This window comes from Sardina pilchardus, chromosome 15 (assembly GCF_963854185.1).
Source record: "Sardina pilchardus chromosome 15, fSarPil1.1, whole genome shotgun sequence".
Classification (NCBI taxonomy): domain Eukaryota; kingdom Metazoa; phylum Chordata; class Actinopteri; order Clupeiformes; family Clupeidae; genus Sardina; species Sardina pilchardus.
The window spans coordinates 20,984,702-20,997,201 of record NC_085008.1 but is presented as its reverse complement, the minus strand read 5'-3'; the positions used below and the strand labels follow the sequence as shown (position 1 = coordinate 20,997,201).

At 45.6% G+C, this 12,500-nt stretch overlaps 2 protein-coding genes across 3 annotated transcripts in view; one reads left to right on the top strand and one right to left on the bottom strand.

Moving 5' to 3' along the window:
* Positions 1 to 8,810, bottom strand: part of plpp3 (phospholipid phosphatase 3) — a 42,842-nt gene extending 34,032 nt beyond the window's left edge. Inside the window, exon 1 of one of the 2 annotated variants that reach the window (XM_062556568.1) lies at positions 8,148 to 8,810. In XM_062556568.1, the coding sequence (XP_062412552.1) occupies positions 8,148 to 8,286 (139 nt within the window). In that variant the 5' untranslated portion in view covers positions 8,287 to 8,810. The remainder of the gene's footprint in view (positions 1 to 8,147) is intronic. The other variant, XM_062556566.1, reaches the window with a different exon arrangement.
* A 1,864-nt stretch (positions 8,811 to 10,674) lies between these two features.
* Positions 10,675 to 12,500, top strand: part of prkaa2 (protein kinase, AMP-activated, alpha 2 catalytic subunit) — a 15,062-nt gene continuing 13,236 nt past the window's right edge. The window contains exons 1-2 of the mRNA XM_062556272.1: positions 10,675 to 10,776; positions 12,417 to 12,500. The exon at positions 12,417 to 12,500 is cut by the window's right edge and continues 58 nt beyond it. Coding sequence (XP_062412256.1) covers positions 10,683 to 10,776; positions 12,417 to 12,500 — 178 coding nt within the window. The 5' untranslated portion in view covers positions 10,675 to 10,682. The remainder of the gene's footprint in view (positions 10,777 to 12,416) is intronic.

Sequence of the window (12,500 nt, the reverse complement as noted above, 5' to 3'; positions counted from 1 at the left end):
CACACACACACACGCACACACACACACACACACACACATACACACACACATACATACACACACACACACACACACACGTAACTAAATCAGTTTATAAGTGCTCTCACACACAACACACACATGTTGGGGTCACTTTGAGTTGTCGAGTAAAATCGGAGGGTCGGGGCGCGGCGACCTGTGGCCCAGCTGCTCAGGTTTTACATTTCACCATGAAGACTTTTTTTTTTTTTTATCCCGAACAGCGTCAGCTGCGCACAAGCTGAAATGCAGTTTAAATAGACTCTGTCCATTAACGAGTGGCCAACTGTAGGGTACTGAAGACTGAAGACAAAGACTGCTGGGTAAAGGCCCCTCTGTGTGTGTGTGTGTGTGTGTGTGTGTGTGTGTGTGTGTGTGTGTGGGAACGAGTGATGGACAATGAGCACAGAGTACTGTCTCATTGTCAGTGCTGTCATTAGCTCTCGCTCACTAAAACGCTCTGTGATGCATCAAGAAGAGCCATTGTTCCCCCTCAAATTGTCTCATCAAATGGTCTCACCAGTGACACACATTCATTCACACAAATTACACTCCGACACAGACTCGCTATGCCCCTTCCTACGCACTCATGCACAAATGGCTGTTTATGCATCTAAACAGCTGGAGAGAGAGGGCGGCTGCTTAATTCACAAGCTGGAATTGAACAAACACAATCATATCCACACAGACACAGAGAGACACACACACACACACACACACACACACACACACACACACACACACACACATACACACAAACAATCTTATCAGGCCGCCCACTTCTACTCACACTGATAAAGGACGTTTTAGGAGTCTAGACGCCAGTCAACATTTACATAAACAAACAAATAATAATAAAAAAAAAACATTGGCCCATAAAACATAATCTACAAATCAGTAGAGCTATCAAATAAACACTACCCACGCTTTTATCAGTTTCACTTCAAGCCAGCCCTCCAGTCCCAATTCTCAAATCCTCTTGCACTCATATTTCGGAGATGACCACAGGGGTGGACGCGCTGGGACGGAAATAAGCGGAGGTGACTCGGAGCGGCCCGGAGGCCGGAGGACGAGAGGCCAGTAGCAGCGGCCACGAGTCGCTCGGCCTCTGGGGGTCAGTGCCTCCTGACCCCCCGAAACACTCCCCGTTGGCGCGTTGAGGCTCGTGGCGCCCTCGCCATGGAATGCAGAGTCACCTCTAGATAATCCCTCTGACCCCCAGAAGGAGAAGAGAGAGAGAGAGAGAGAGAGAGAGAGAGAGAGAGAGAGGGAAAGGGGGAGTGAGATAGTGTGTGGGGTGAGAGATAGAGTTATGAGATACAGAGGGAGAGAAGGAGAAAGGCAATACAGAGAGAGAGAGAGAAAGAGAGTGAGAGCAAGAGAGATGAGAGAGAGAGGTGAAGAGAGTGAAGAGTGAAAGGAGTGAGAGAAAGAGAGAAAGAGAGAGGGAGGAGTGAAGGAGAGGCCGAGTGAGAGATTGAGAAAGAGAGGTTGCATTTTCTGGAGGATACGGCAGTGGAGCCTGACCTCAGCCCACAGGTTGCGGATGAGGTTTGTTTAACAGATACCCACACAGGATTCCATCACATTGCATTCCATATGCACACACACACACACACACACACACATATACACACAAACGTACACAGAGATCACATTCCTAAAAACACCCAGGAATTACAATCAAACTCCATGGACAGGGGGAGATTGTTCTCAGCTATGGTGAAGTAAGGTCACGCCGGTTAAACTACAGTTTGGGCCTTCCCTCTCAATTCAATATAACATCCCACACTGGCATTTCATGCAGTCACACACACACACACACACACACACACACACACACAGAGAGTCAGTCTCTCTCTCTCTCTCTCTCTCTCTCTCTCTCTTCCATTTCTTTTCTCACACTCATGTATTGAGTAATTTACAGGAACAATGCTTTATAGGATGCAATAGGCGCATAAGAAGACAGTCAGTTCCTCTCCAATTTAGCCCAGTGCAAACAGATAAATGACCTCTCTGTGTGTCTGCAACAGACATCCACCCTCTGGTGACAGGAAAAAAGCAGCATCCTAATGAGACTGTAACAATTTATGACTCTTGCTTTTTTACTCAACACTGAGGCCTCACACCTTTGAATGTGTACGTGTGTGTGTGTGTGTGTGTGTGTGTGTGTGTCTGTGTGTTTATTTACAAAGAGACAGAACGCAGTGGGAGGGCGAGAGCCATGTCTAATCACACTATCTCCCAGGCATAAATACGAGGTTGGGTCCTCCACTGATTGGGCCTAAACAAAGGTGGGTCGCATGCTATCAACAACAGGCCCCTTCTGACCACTGCAGGAGCAGATCATATCAACAACCACCACCCCCCATCACACACACACACACACACACACACACACACACACACACACACACACACACACACACACACACACACACACACACACACACAAAACACTCACACGTACACCCCAGGGTGTCCTGAAGAGGAGATATGTGGTTGATCCCATTCACACAAACACACACACACACACACACAAACAGTCTTACCCCACTGTCTGCCGCCGGACACCCAGCCCTAAGCAGAGGCTGTAAAAAGCCGGGCTAATTGCAACCTGGAGCGGGTCACTCTGTCTCGTAAAATCCCGGGAGCATGTCATTTAGTCACATAGCCAGCACCCTCAGAAACCAGCCCGGCGTTTTTTAAAGGCCGGCGACGACACTGCTGCCGCTGCTATAGGCAGAAGCGTGCACGAGCACGGACCACGATGCTACTGAGGCTTGTTATCAGGGTATTAAAACAGGGCGTCTGGAAGGCATTTATCACTCTCCTCCTCTAACAGTAAGTAAGCCTTCGGGCCCGCTGCTGAGCATCTACATGACAAAAGGAGCAACTCTGAAAGGACTTCAAGGTGTTCCTCGACGCATCCTTTATGCCATTTTCAGGCATCTGCTTCAGTAATGGCATTTCAGGCATGACGGGCATCGGGAGTGCACAGACAGTGTGTCTTGATGTTATCCTTGTGGGCCAAAGTCATCTAAGGAATCTGAATGATTCAGTAGATTAAAGGAGGGAACTTTAAAGTGCTTGATGATTCACATGAGGAGCTCTAATGGAGGCCTTTTTTTTCCATTGTTGATGTTTACGCGTGTGGATGGGAGCTACTATGAGACACAAAAACCTCAGATTTCTTACCTCCAATCAGTGTCCTCCAAACACACACACACCCTCAGTAAACACCCCCCGATTTCAGGCGAAACGAGAGCTCCCTTAAAAGGCGTTTTTGGCTGCTTTATGGCCCACAATCAGCTGCTTGTATTTGGTCTAGTTGGAAAGTGAACGACTCCGAACACAACAATCAGGCCGATCGCTCGTTTGAAGTCCGAACGCCGCCGGCCGGGCCAGCCAGCCAGCCACCCAGGTTCCAATTACTACCCACCCGCCGGCCCAGGCGCCTGGAGAAGAAGAAAGGAGGAGCGGACTCTAGACTCTGCTCCTTACACGCCCAGCAACCCTGCGCTGACTGGTGGACAGCAAACTACAAAGGAAGGGGGAATTCTTGCCTGGAATGCACCGCTGGGCACTGATGAAGCGGAGTTGGTGGGACTGACCGTCCAACCGACCGACCGACCGACCGACCGCCAGCCGCCGACGGGGTGCACCTCATTTGGGCTCAATGGCGGCCCCGGAGGATTCCTTTGTGGAAAGTATGCGGCGGCTTTCCCAAGACCACCCCCCCCCCCACTCCCTCCCCAGCAATTACTCTCCTTAATTGTGAGAGAGGGGGCAAAGGGGATGCCGAGGCCCATGGAAATGGACTGGAAGCAGAAAAAAGGGAGTAGGATTGCGTTTCACCACACAGCTGGCCACACCTAACTGAACACAAGAGAAGGAGAAAGGATTGAGTGAGTGAAGAGAGAGAGAGGGTGAGAGAGAGAGAGGGGAGAGGGGAGAGGGAGAAAGGCTACCTTTCCTATTTCCCACCCTTTTCCTGAGTCTACACACTCACACACACACACACACACACACACACACACACACATAGTCAAACACACCGTCTGAAAATTATACCAGATGTCACTTCAAGAGGGCCGGCAGCACTGCTTGCAGATGAAGAATTTGAGCAATTCTGGAAAATATTTATAGAGCGGAGCTGCAGGAGAGGCAGAGGTTAATGCAATCCGCTCGACATGTGAGTGTTTCCCAGGGGTCCCACCGAACACTATACGCCCCTACCTGGTATGCCCTGCCCTGGCAAAGGGAGCTGGAGAATTTAAAGAGGCAAACAAATGCCCAAAATAAAATGTAAAAAAAAATAAGAAAAAAGGCAGAAAAAGAGATAGAGAAAAAAGGAAAAACATTCCCCCAATTCAGTGGGTTAGGGGGACACAAGAGTTGAATTCAGTTCAAGATGTTGATTCAATTTGCAATGTGCCCCCCGAAGAGAGCTGTAACCCCGATCACAACATCTGATAGAGCCCTTGCTCTCTACTCCACTGCGACTCTACAGCGGCCAGTCCAGGAAGGCTGCTACATGCAGATTTTCCTCTTTTTTACCCCAAAAAAAGAGGAGCCATTTCCTTTTCACTGCTTTAAGATGAGCCAACTGGATTAAAAGTCAGATGGGAGGGTGGCGGTGTGTGTGCGTGTGTGTGTGTGTGTGGGGGGGGGGGGGACTGTTTAGAAAGCTGGAGGTGCTAGAGGGGGCCTGCCAGGACTGTTCAGATGCAGAGAGAGTGGAGCTCTGCACCCAAGCCCTTGAATAGCTCCCTGACTCTCCATTGTCTGTCTATGGAAAGGACACCCCCGACACAAAGCTGGCGAGGTGAGGGCCGCTTTTAGAAGCGCCGTTTCCTGAAAACCCTGGCGTCGCCGGACCACCGAGTGCACCGCCAGAACAACTGTCTCGTGGTGAAAATGATGGGGGTGAAGACTGGGACACAATTGTGCCCACTTCATGGCGAAGTCACTTCCATGTGTTTGACGACATTTCAAAATAAAAGCAACAAAGAGAGACAGAGAGAGAGAAAAAGACTCAAACTAACCTCAAAACCACATCCACTGCAAATAGTACACTAGTATCAGATTTATCCACTCTTCCTCAGTGGGATATGATCAGCCGTCTCAGAGGGAGGAATGTATCATGTAAACGAGTTGCCTTTGTGTGTGTTGTCTATAAATGTGTGTGTGTGTGTGTGTGTGTGTGTGTGTGTGTGTGTGTGTGTGTGTGTGTGTGTGTGTGTGTGTGTTTGTGTGTATGTGTGTATCTGTGTACGTAGGATTCTCTGTGTGTCTGTGTGTGTGTATGTGTCCTCATTGAGTGTGTGTGTGTATACATTATATTTATGTGTGTGTGTGTGTGTGTGTGTGTGTGTGTGTGTGTGTGTTCATTAAACACACACACAGCCCCCCCCCCCCTCTCAGTCCTCATCTCCCCTCTCCTGGGACGATAACCTGCGGAGATGGACTTCCGCTGGCTGCAATTCTCTCAGGCCTGCCTGTACTGTATGCTAATGCACAGGGGAGAGAGACAGCTATACTTTCCCCTCCTGTCTGGGCGGGAGGGAGGGAGGGGGAACAGAGGTGGAGAGAGTGTGGGGGACAGTGAGCTCCCCATGGTCTGCTTACTTACTCGCTGTGGGTCCATTCATCTGCATGCATTACTCATCTGGCTCCCTGAACAGAGTCTCAGAGAGCTGAGATGTGATCTGCCATAGATTACCGGTGGCAGACATGCGCAGCGCTAAAGAATTAAGTCTAGAGCAACTGAGAAAATTCAGAGAGTTTCTCATCTTTGTGGGATCTCATTTTGGAAAAAAACTAAATGCGGATGTGGTTCTTTGATTAATGTGAAATGTCGGGGAAAGACTGAAGAGAGAGATGGAATCAAAGACCCACTTAGACGCACTAAGAAACAAACAACAACAGAAACACACACACACACACACACACACACACACACACACACACACACACACACACACACACACAGATCGAGAGGGAGAGGGCAGAGAAGCAGATGGAAGCCCAGCACCAGACTAGAGGGGCAATTTAGGATAGCATAAGCCAGAACAAAGCCCTTTCACTGTCATACATTCTTCAAGTTGTCCCCAACCTCACCCCCTCCCCCCCTTTTTTTCACCCCCTCCTCTTTTGCCTAAAGAGTCCCCCTTTTCTCTTTCACAATCCCCTCCACCACAAAAAAGCGGGCCAGCCACTCAGACGTTTGCATCACAAAGACCATGTTTGTTTGTGCTCCCCTTTTGATGCACCCCATCAACGCCAGCCTAATTTTTCTCTCTCTCTCCCCTCTCAACAGTGTAGGAAGCAGAGTTTTTTTTCCACAGGAAATTCACTCCATAAGGATTTAATGCCGTTTTCTGCGTCTGTCAACAGTTTTGTGTGCGGGAGGATACATCTCTCTCTTTATTGCCTTTTTATTTACAGCCAATATAAATGTGTAATAAAATGTGTGTCTGCAATGGTCTTTTTTTCATTAAGGAGGTAGAGTTGGGATCTGTGATGTCTGGTTTTACAAGGTTTGTCTGTTGTTGCGCAGCGCTAGCTCTCTCTCTCTCTCTCTCTCTTTCTCTCTGTCTCTCTCTCTCTCCAACGATACAGTCTCTGGAAGACTGTGGATGCTGTTCAACATCACGGTCCTCTCTTTCCAAACCGGTGTTGATCTCTGACCCCTCTGGACGGCCACAGCGCCTCTCCCTGCACTTGGTGACTCACTGGCCCCACAGCACTCACATGCATGCAAGCCCTCTGGCTCTGAAAAGCACTGCTGCACGGCTGCTCGAAACCACATGTCTGAGCCATGACTCCACACACTCACCGGGGACAGAGAAAAACAGAGAGAGAGAGAGTGAAGGAGAGAGAGAGAGGGAGAGAGAGAGAGAGAGAGAGAGAGAGAGAGAGAGAGAGAGAGAGAGAGAGAGAGAGAGAGAGAGAGAGAGAGAGAGAGAGAGAGAGAGAGAGAGAGCGAAGCCCTGGAGAAAGTTGATACAATGCTGTGGCAAACAGTGAGCGTGAATCGGCCAGCTGGCTTACCGGGGGGATTTGGTGGAGGAAGGTCCCCTAAAAGAATGTGTGTAATGTTGGGCTCAGGTCGCCTGATCCTTTGCTTTCTGGGGGCAAGCACTGGTGCTTTGAGGGGATGGGACACTGATGACCCTGCTTGGTGATGGTTTCCAGGCACAAGAACAATACTTGGCAGATAAAGCCTGCCTCCAAGCTCATCGAAACAGGCTGCCCAGAATTCGCCGTCATTGGTACAGCACACACACAACAACTTGTTTGGGAATTCTGCAAGATCTTGCAAGACTCAAGTCCAAATGCACAATCATCAGAGGAAAAGCTGGAAATCTGCTGTTACAAACTTGTAACTAGGCATGATTTATCAATTAAACAAACCAAAATAACATTTGTATGAACATTCACATAACCGACTGCAACACTTGTCACAGAGTTAAAGGCAAGCAGTCTCTGACCATGTTCTGTCAGTGCCTCGTCCCTTCGAAAAATAAATGACCGGGAAACCATAATAAGCATGCATGGTACCACTTCAAAGGCTGTCAATAACATTTGCACTCATCGCCTCGGTAGAAGTTGGCGTCCCTGTTGATTTCACAAACAATACCGATGCGAGATCCGCCACTTTATCTGTAGTCTATTGTTTTTGTTTTTTTTTTAAAGCTGCGTTCTGTATAGACGCGCCATTATTTTGGTGTGTTAAAAAGTTTTCCGGACAGAAAGGGTGGCGTTGTCACTGTTGTGGTGATGTTCCGACGCCCAGATAAGACTGAATAACGGCATAAAACTGGGTGCTGGTGATAACATTCTAAAAACATGCATGGACATATTAATTCAGCACAAACTTTCTCCTAAGGCTCGATTTGGCCGTCACTTAAATGACAGCGATGGGCTGATGGTGTGGTTTGTGTTGTTTACATTTCTTGACAACAATTTAAACACTGTTCCACTTCACGCTCAAGGGATGTTTGAAAAGTACATCCTACATGTAATATCTGAGAATTGCAGTAAATGAATGCTATGTTGGAATTATGAAACTGTCATGTTGGAACAGGCAATGCAAAAATAAATGCAAACAAACAAGAACTTACCTAACAGAAGGCAGATTATGTCTAACAGTATTAAAAGTTTCCTCTTGCTGTTGTCGACTCCGTTGTTGTTATTTAATGTGGATGTGCCGCCGTTTCTTGTCTCTTGTGCCATTGCCTTCTCATACATGTAATTTTGCATTGGAGAACCAGTCCTCTTCTTGCGTTTAAATCCCAGTCCACACAAAACGCGGCAAAAGGATGGATGATCAGTCAGTTATTTGTCCTAAATACTCTTGTCAACAGAGTAGTGTCATTAAGTTGGGTGAACAAATTCCCAACTATCCGAAGGAGAACGTATTAGAGAGTTGGAATCAACAGAGCAACGAAGCGTTGTCTGAAGAAGTCATCAATGTTGATAGAAAAAGGTAGATAATCTCTAAACCACTGGTCTTCACGAAGTTGTAGGAGAAAAATCAACGCGAGGCAGTAGTTTCCAGAGTTTACTAACAGCCTTGTTTTGTTTAATTGAGTCTGAATGAATGAAAGTTCGTTCTCTCGCTCGTTTCCCAGATGGAGACTTGAATTGAGAGTAATGTTCTGAGTCGTGGAAGCTCAACCCCAGTGTTATGAGTCCCTGTTCTTCTCCTCCCCCTTCGCACTCCAGCTTCTCGTAGCAATCTGCAAGGCTCAGCCCCCTTCCTCGAGGTCTGCGCTGAGGGTGTTTGCCTCCATGCTTCGATCCAAACTTTGGCTGAAACTAGCGCGAGTCTATACACTGCTCCAAGCGGTGGCCTTTGGGTATTTGGCAGAATGTGCGCTGAGCGTAAAAACTGGTTGCATGGAGCGGCAGTGAACCAGTGTCTGGTGAACCAGTTGAATAGGCAACTCGTAGCACAGTGAAAGAATAAAGAATACACTACCAGTTAAAGCTGTGATGATGTAAGATTATTATAAAATAATAATAATAATAATGATAATAATAATATTATTCTAACATAAATAATAGATTTATTTCATTTTCTTGATTTAAGTGACTTTTATTATCATTTATTATCATTTTATTATCATTGGCCTGAAATAGTGACACTAAATTGGTTGATGTAACAGGTAATTATGCCTCGTTATGTAACATCCTTCCTCAAACATATCATAGCATTGTCACGGTGAGTCCAGCATTGTGTTCTACTCCAATTAAATGTATAAACTCATTAGTTCGCCATTGTAGCTTTCAAAGGGGGTTGTAGTAAGCCTTGGCCTAGCATTCACACAGCTCTACAGAGCCAGGTCCCGTTTCCTTTTTTGTTGACCAGAGCATACATCGCATTTTTCAGTGCGCAAAAAATTAGTCTACCCTGCCATCTAGTGACATAACTTATTCATAGCACCCATAGCAAACAAGCAAGTAGGCTACAGCATCCGTCATCTTTGTAATGATTGTGTTGATGACCACGTGCTCTACAGAGAACTGGAGCCCGTTTCATTAACATTAGGCTAGTTAGTTGGTTTTACCCAAGGTTACGCATTCCTACACCTTGGCTATAGACCATGCTGTATCCAGCTAAAACATGATATTACAGCAAATAAACAGAAAAACCCCTCCAACAAACCCTTTCAATTATTTCTCTTTTGTGGAAAGAGAAGAGGAGGGTTTCTCTGATTCACCTCACGTTACCCTATGCGTTATAGGCTGGTTTCTGACCAAAATTTCGCTTGCCAACATGTACACTACTACAGGCTTTATTTGGTGAATGGAGGTGCAAATTCCTTTCTTTGATCATTGTCCACGATACACTAACTGTAAGCTATCGCCTTGGCTGTGTGAACCCTGCCTGATCTGCCGGAATTCGCCCAACAGCTCAGCTTTGAAAGATTGAGCTTAGTATGGTGATGACCAAACTATAGAGGCTATCATCGCCAGGGCACTGTAAAAGGTTTATTTTACCCCCCCCCCCCCCCCCCCCATCTGTGGTGAGTCCTGCGTGGATGCGCGATTGAGTGCGCATCTAAATGTAACATGCAAGATGCAAAAAATAATAATAAAATAATAAATAAATAAATGAAACATTCTAAGAGGCCCAATTTGGAAAATGTTTCAAAGTCTGATCGGCTCCAACAAATAATGGGGTTCCCTTTTGCGATATTGTTGACCCCACGTCGCCCCCAATGCTGCAAAAAGGTCTGCACTCATGTTTGTATAGCCTACTACTTAGGCTACTAGTCCAATATAATAATAATAATAATAATAATAATAATAATAATAATAATAATAATAATAATAATAATCTTCCTGTTAATAACAAATGTTGTTATTATTTTATATTATTATTATTATTATTATTATTATTATTATCATTATTATCATCATCATCATCATCATCATCATCATCATCATCACTCTTATAATCGTCATCAGCATCATCAGTATCATCAGCATCATTAAAAAAGTTGCTGAAATAACTCCAATAAATAGTTAAAATGTAGCCCAAATAATGAGATGTGCGTGATCTTCTGCTGTCATGCAGTGTCTCTACTCCAGTTGGACCCCGCCTCCCTCTGCACACAAGCGAGTGCAAACGAAGGATCCCAAATGGTAAAATGGCTGAGAAGCAGAAACACGAAGGCAGGGTTAAGATAGGACATTATATCCTCGGGGACACACTCGGAGTTGGGACCTTTGGGAAAGTGAAGAGTTAAGTGACTTCCTTTTTCTTTGTTCCATGCTCAGCTGTCATTAGATCCAGACAAATCGTATGTTTTTGTCCCTATTACAGTGTTGAACTTGCCGGTGGCTCGTGTACGCACTATACCTAGGCTGGCTAACGTAGAAACACTCAAGCACGCAGTCTATGCCACCAGTTAACTACGTAAATGCATACTAAGAATATCAGTAAATTGTACGGAAAAAAATCAGCACCAGAGCGCGATAGCCTGTTTTATCCGTTTCAATGAGACGCATATAATTGATTGCAAGATACGCATATCTTTAATGTGTTATCTGCTTGCTGGAGAGCTGGTAGAAGGGTGTGTGATATAGTAACCAATACTTTCTTAGTGTGGGTAGATTCAACGACGGCTTTTACCAAGCCATAAACGTATTGCGTCGGCAGTTCTAAGCAGGATATAATTAATGTAAACAAGTGTGTATGCCCTCTGATGTAGGCTACACACTTAGGCTACAGCTCGATCATTGGCGACTGCAATCGACAATGCCAAGATGGACTAATTTTCCTCCCAGCCAGCAAGGCTATGTATGACCTTGCCTATTCTAAATATCCGCGATAACACGACCTGTAGGTCGAAATAACGATAAATGTCATTATTTTTGCATGGTATAGAGACGCACAACATTCGTCCTCTTCAGTAGAGTAAACATGGCTTCGTGGTAACTTTTCAAAATAGAACTAGCCTGCCTGCGTAGTTATAAGCTATTCATAGCAAATCAGGTTTCTTCAGCATGAATGGGAGTCCTTGTGGCGAAGCTGATGTGAATGCTGCTCTGTTTAAAAACTATTAAATTAAAATAGCCTAGCATGTTGACGTCGAGTGATGTTTTCATCAAGAGCAGAAGGCCTGTGTGCGTCAGCTACGTGAGCGCGACAGCGCGCAGGTTTTGGACAGGTGTAACTACTATGTGGCTGTTCAGACACGGATAGCTGAAATTGCATGATTGTGCCATTGGCAGTTTCACACCGAACCACGTCCAATGAACAGTTCATCTCTGTGACATAGCCAACACAAACTAACCTTGAAATCACAATGTCACGTCTACAGTGAAGGACACTGCTACCATCACGCCTAGTCTATTCCTCCCTGAGGTCTTTACCATCCGAACGTAGGACAGTATATTGACTACTCCTCTCGGACTTGTGACAATAGGCTACTTTGTATGAACGTGTATCATATTAATATCGTCTGGGGACTCTTAGACCTTCTGCATGCCCAAAATTGAGTTATCAATTAATATGGAATAGTTATAAACATGCGTCATTATAAAGAAAAAAAACAATTACAGAGTCATTCATTACAGTCACACGCACATGAATAATCCTGTAATAACGCCTGTGGGTGTTTGAAGGTATTCTGGGAGTTTCTATTTCTTTCTTTCTCTAAATGACTGTTTTCTAAACATACATGCTTACATAACAACATCAGCTCAATTTGTGCTTTCAGCTACTTTATGTGATTGTAACCTGCTGACGAAGTTAGTAGTTGGCTCAGAAAACAGAGAATCTGATTCACAATAACTTAGTAGGCTACAAAATAACATTTTGGTGTTAATGCAAAAGAGATGGACGTGTGGCCTCAATGTGTGTGTATTTCTGCGTGTAGTTGGAGAACACCAACTAACTGGACACAAAGTTGCAGTGAAGATCCTTAATCGACAGAAGATCCGCAGTCTCGATGTGGTCGGCA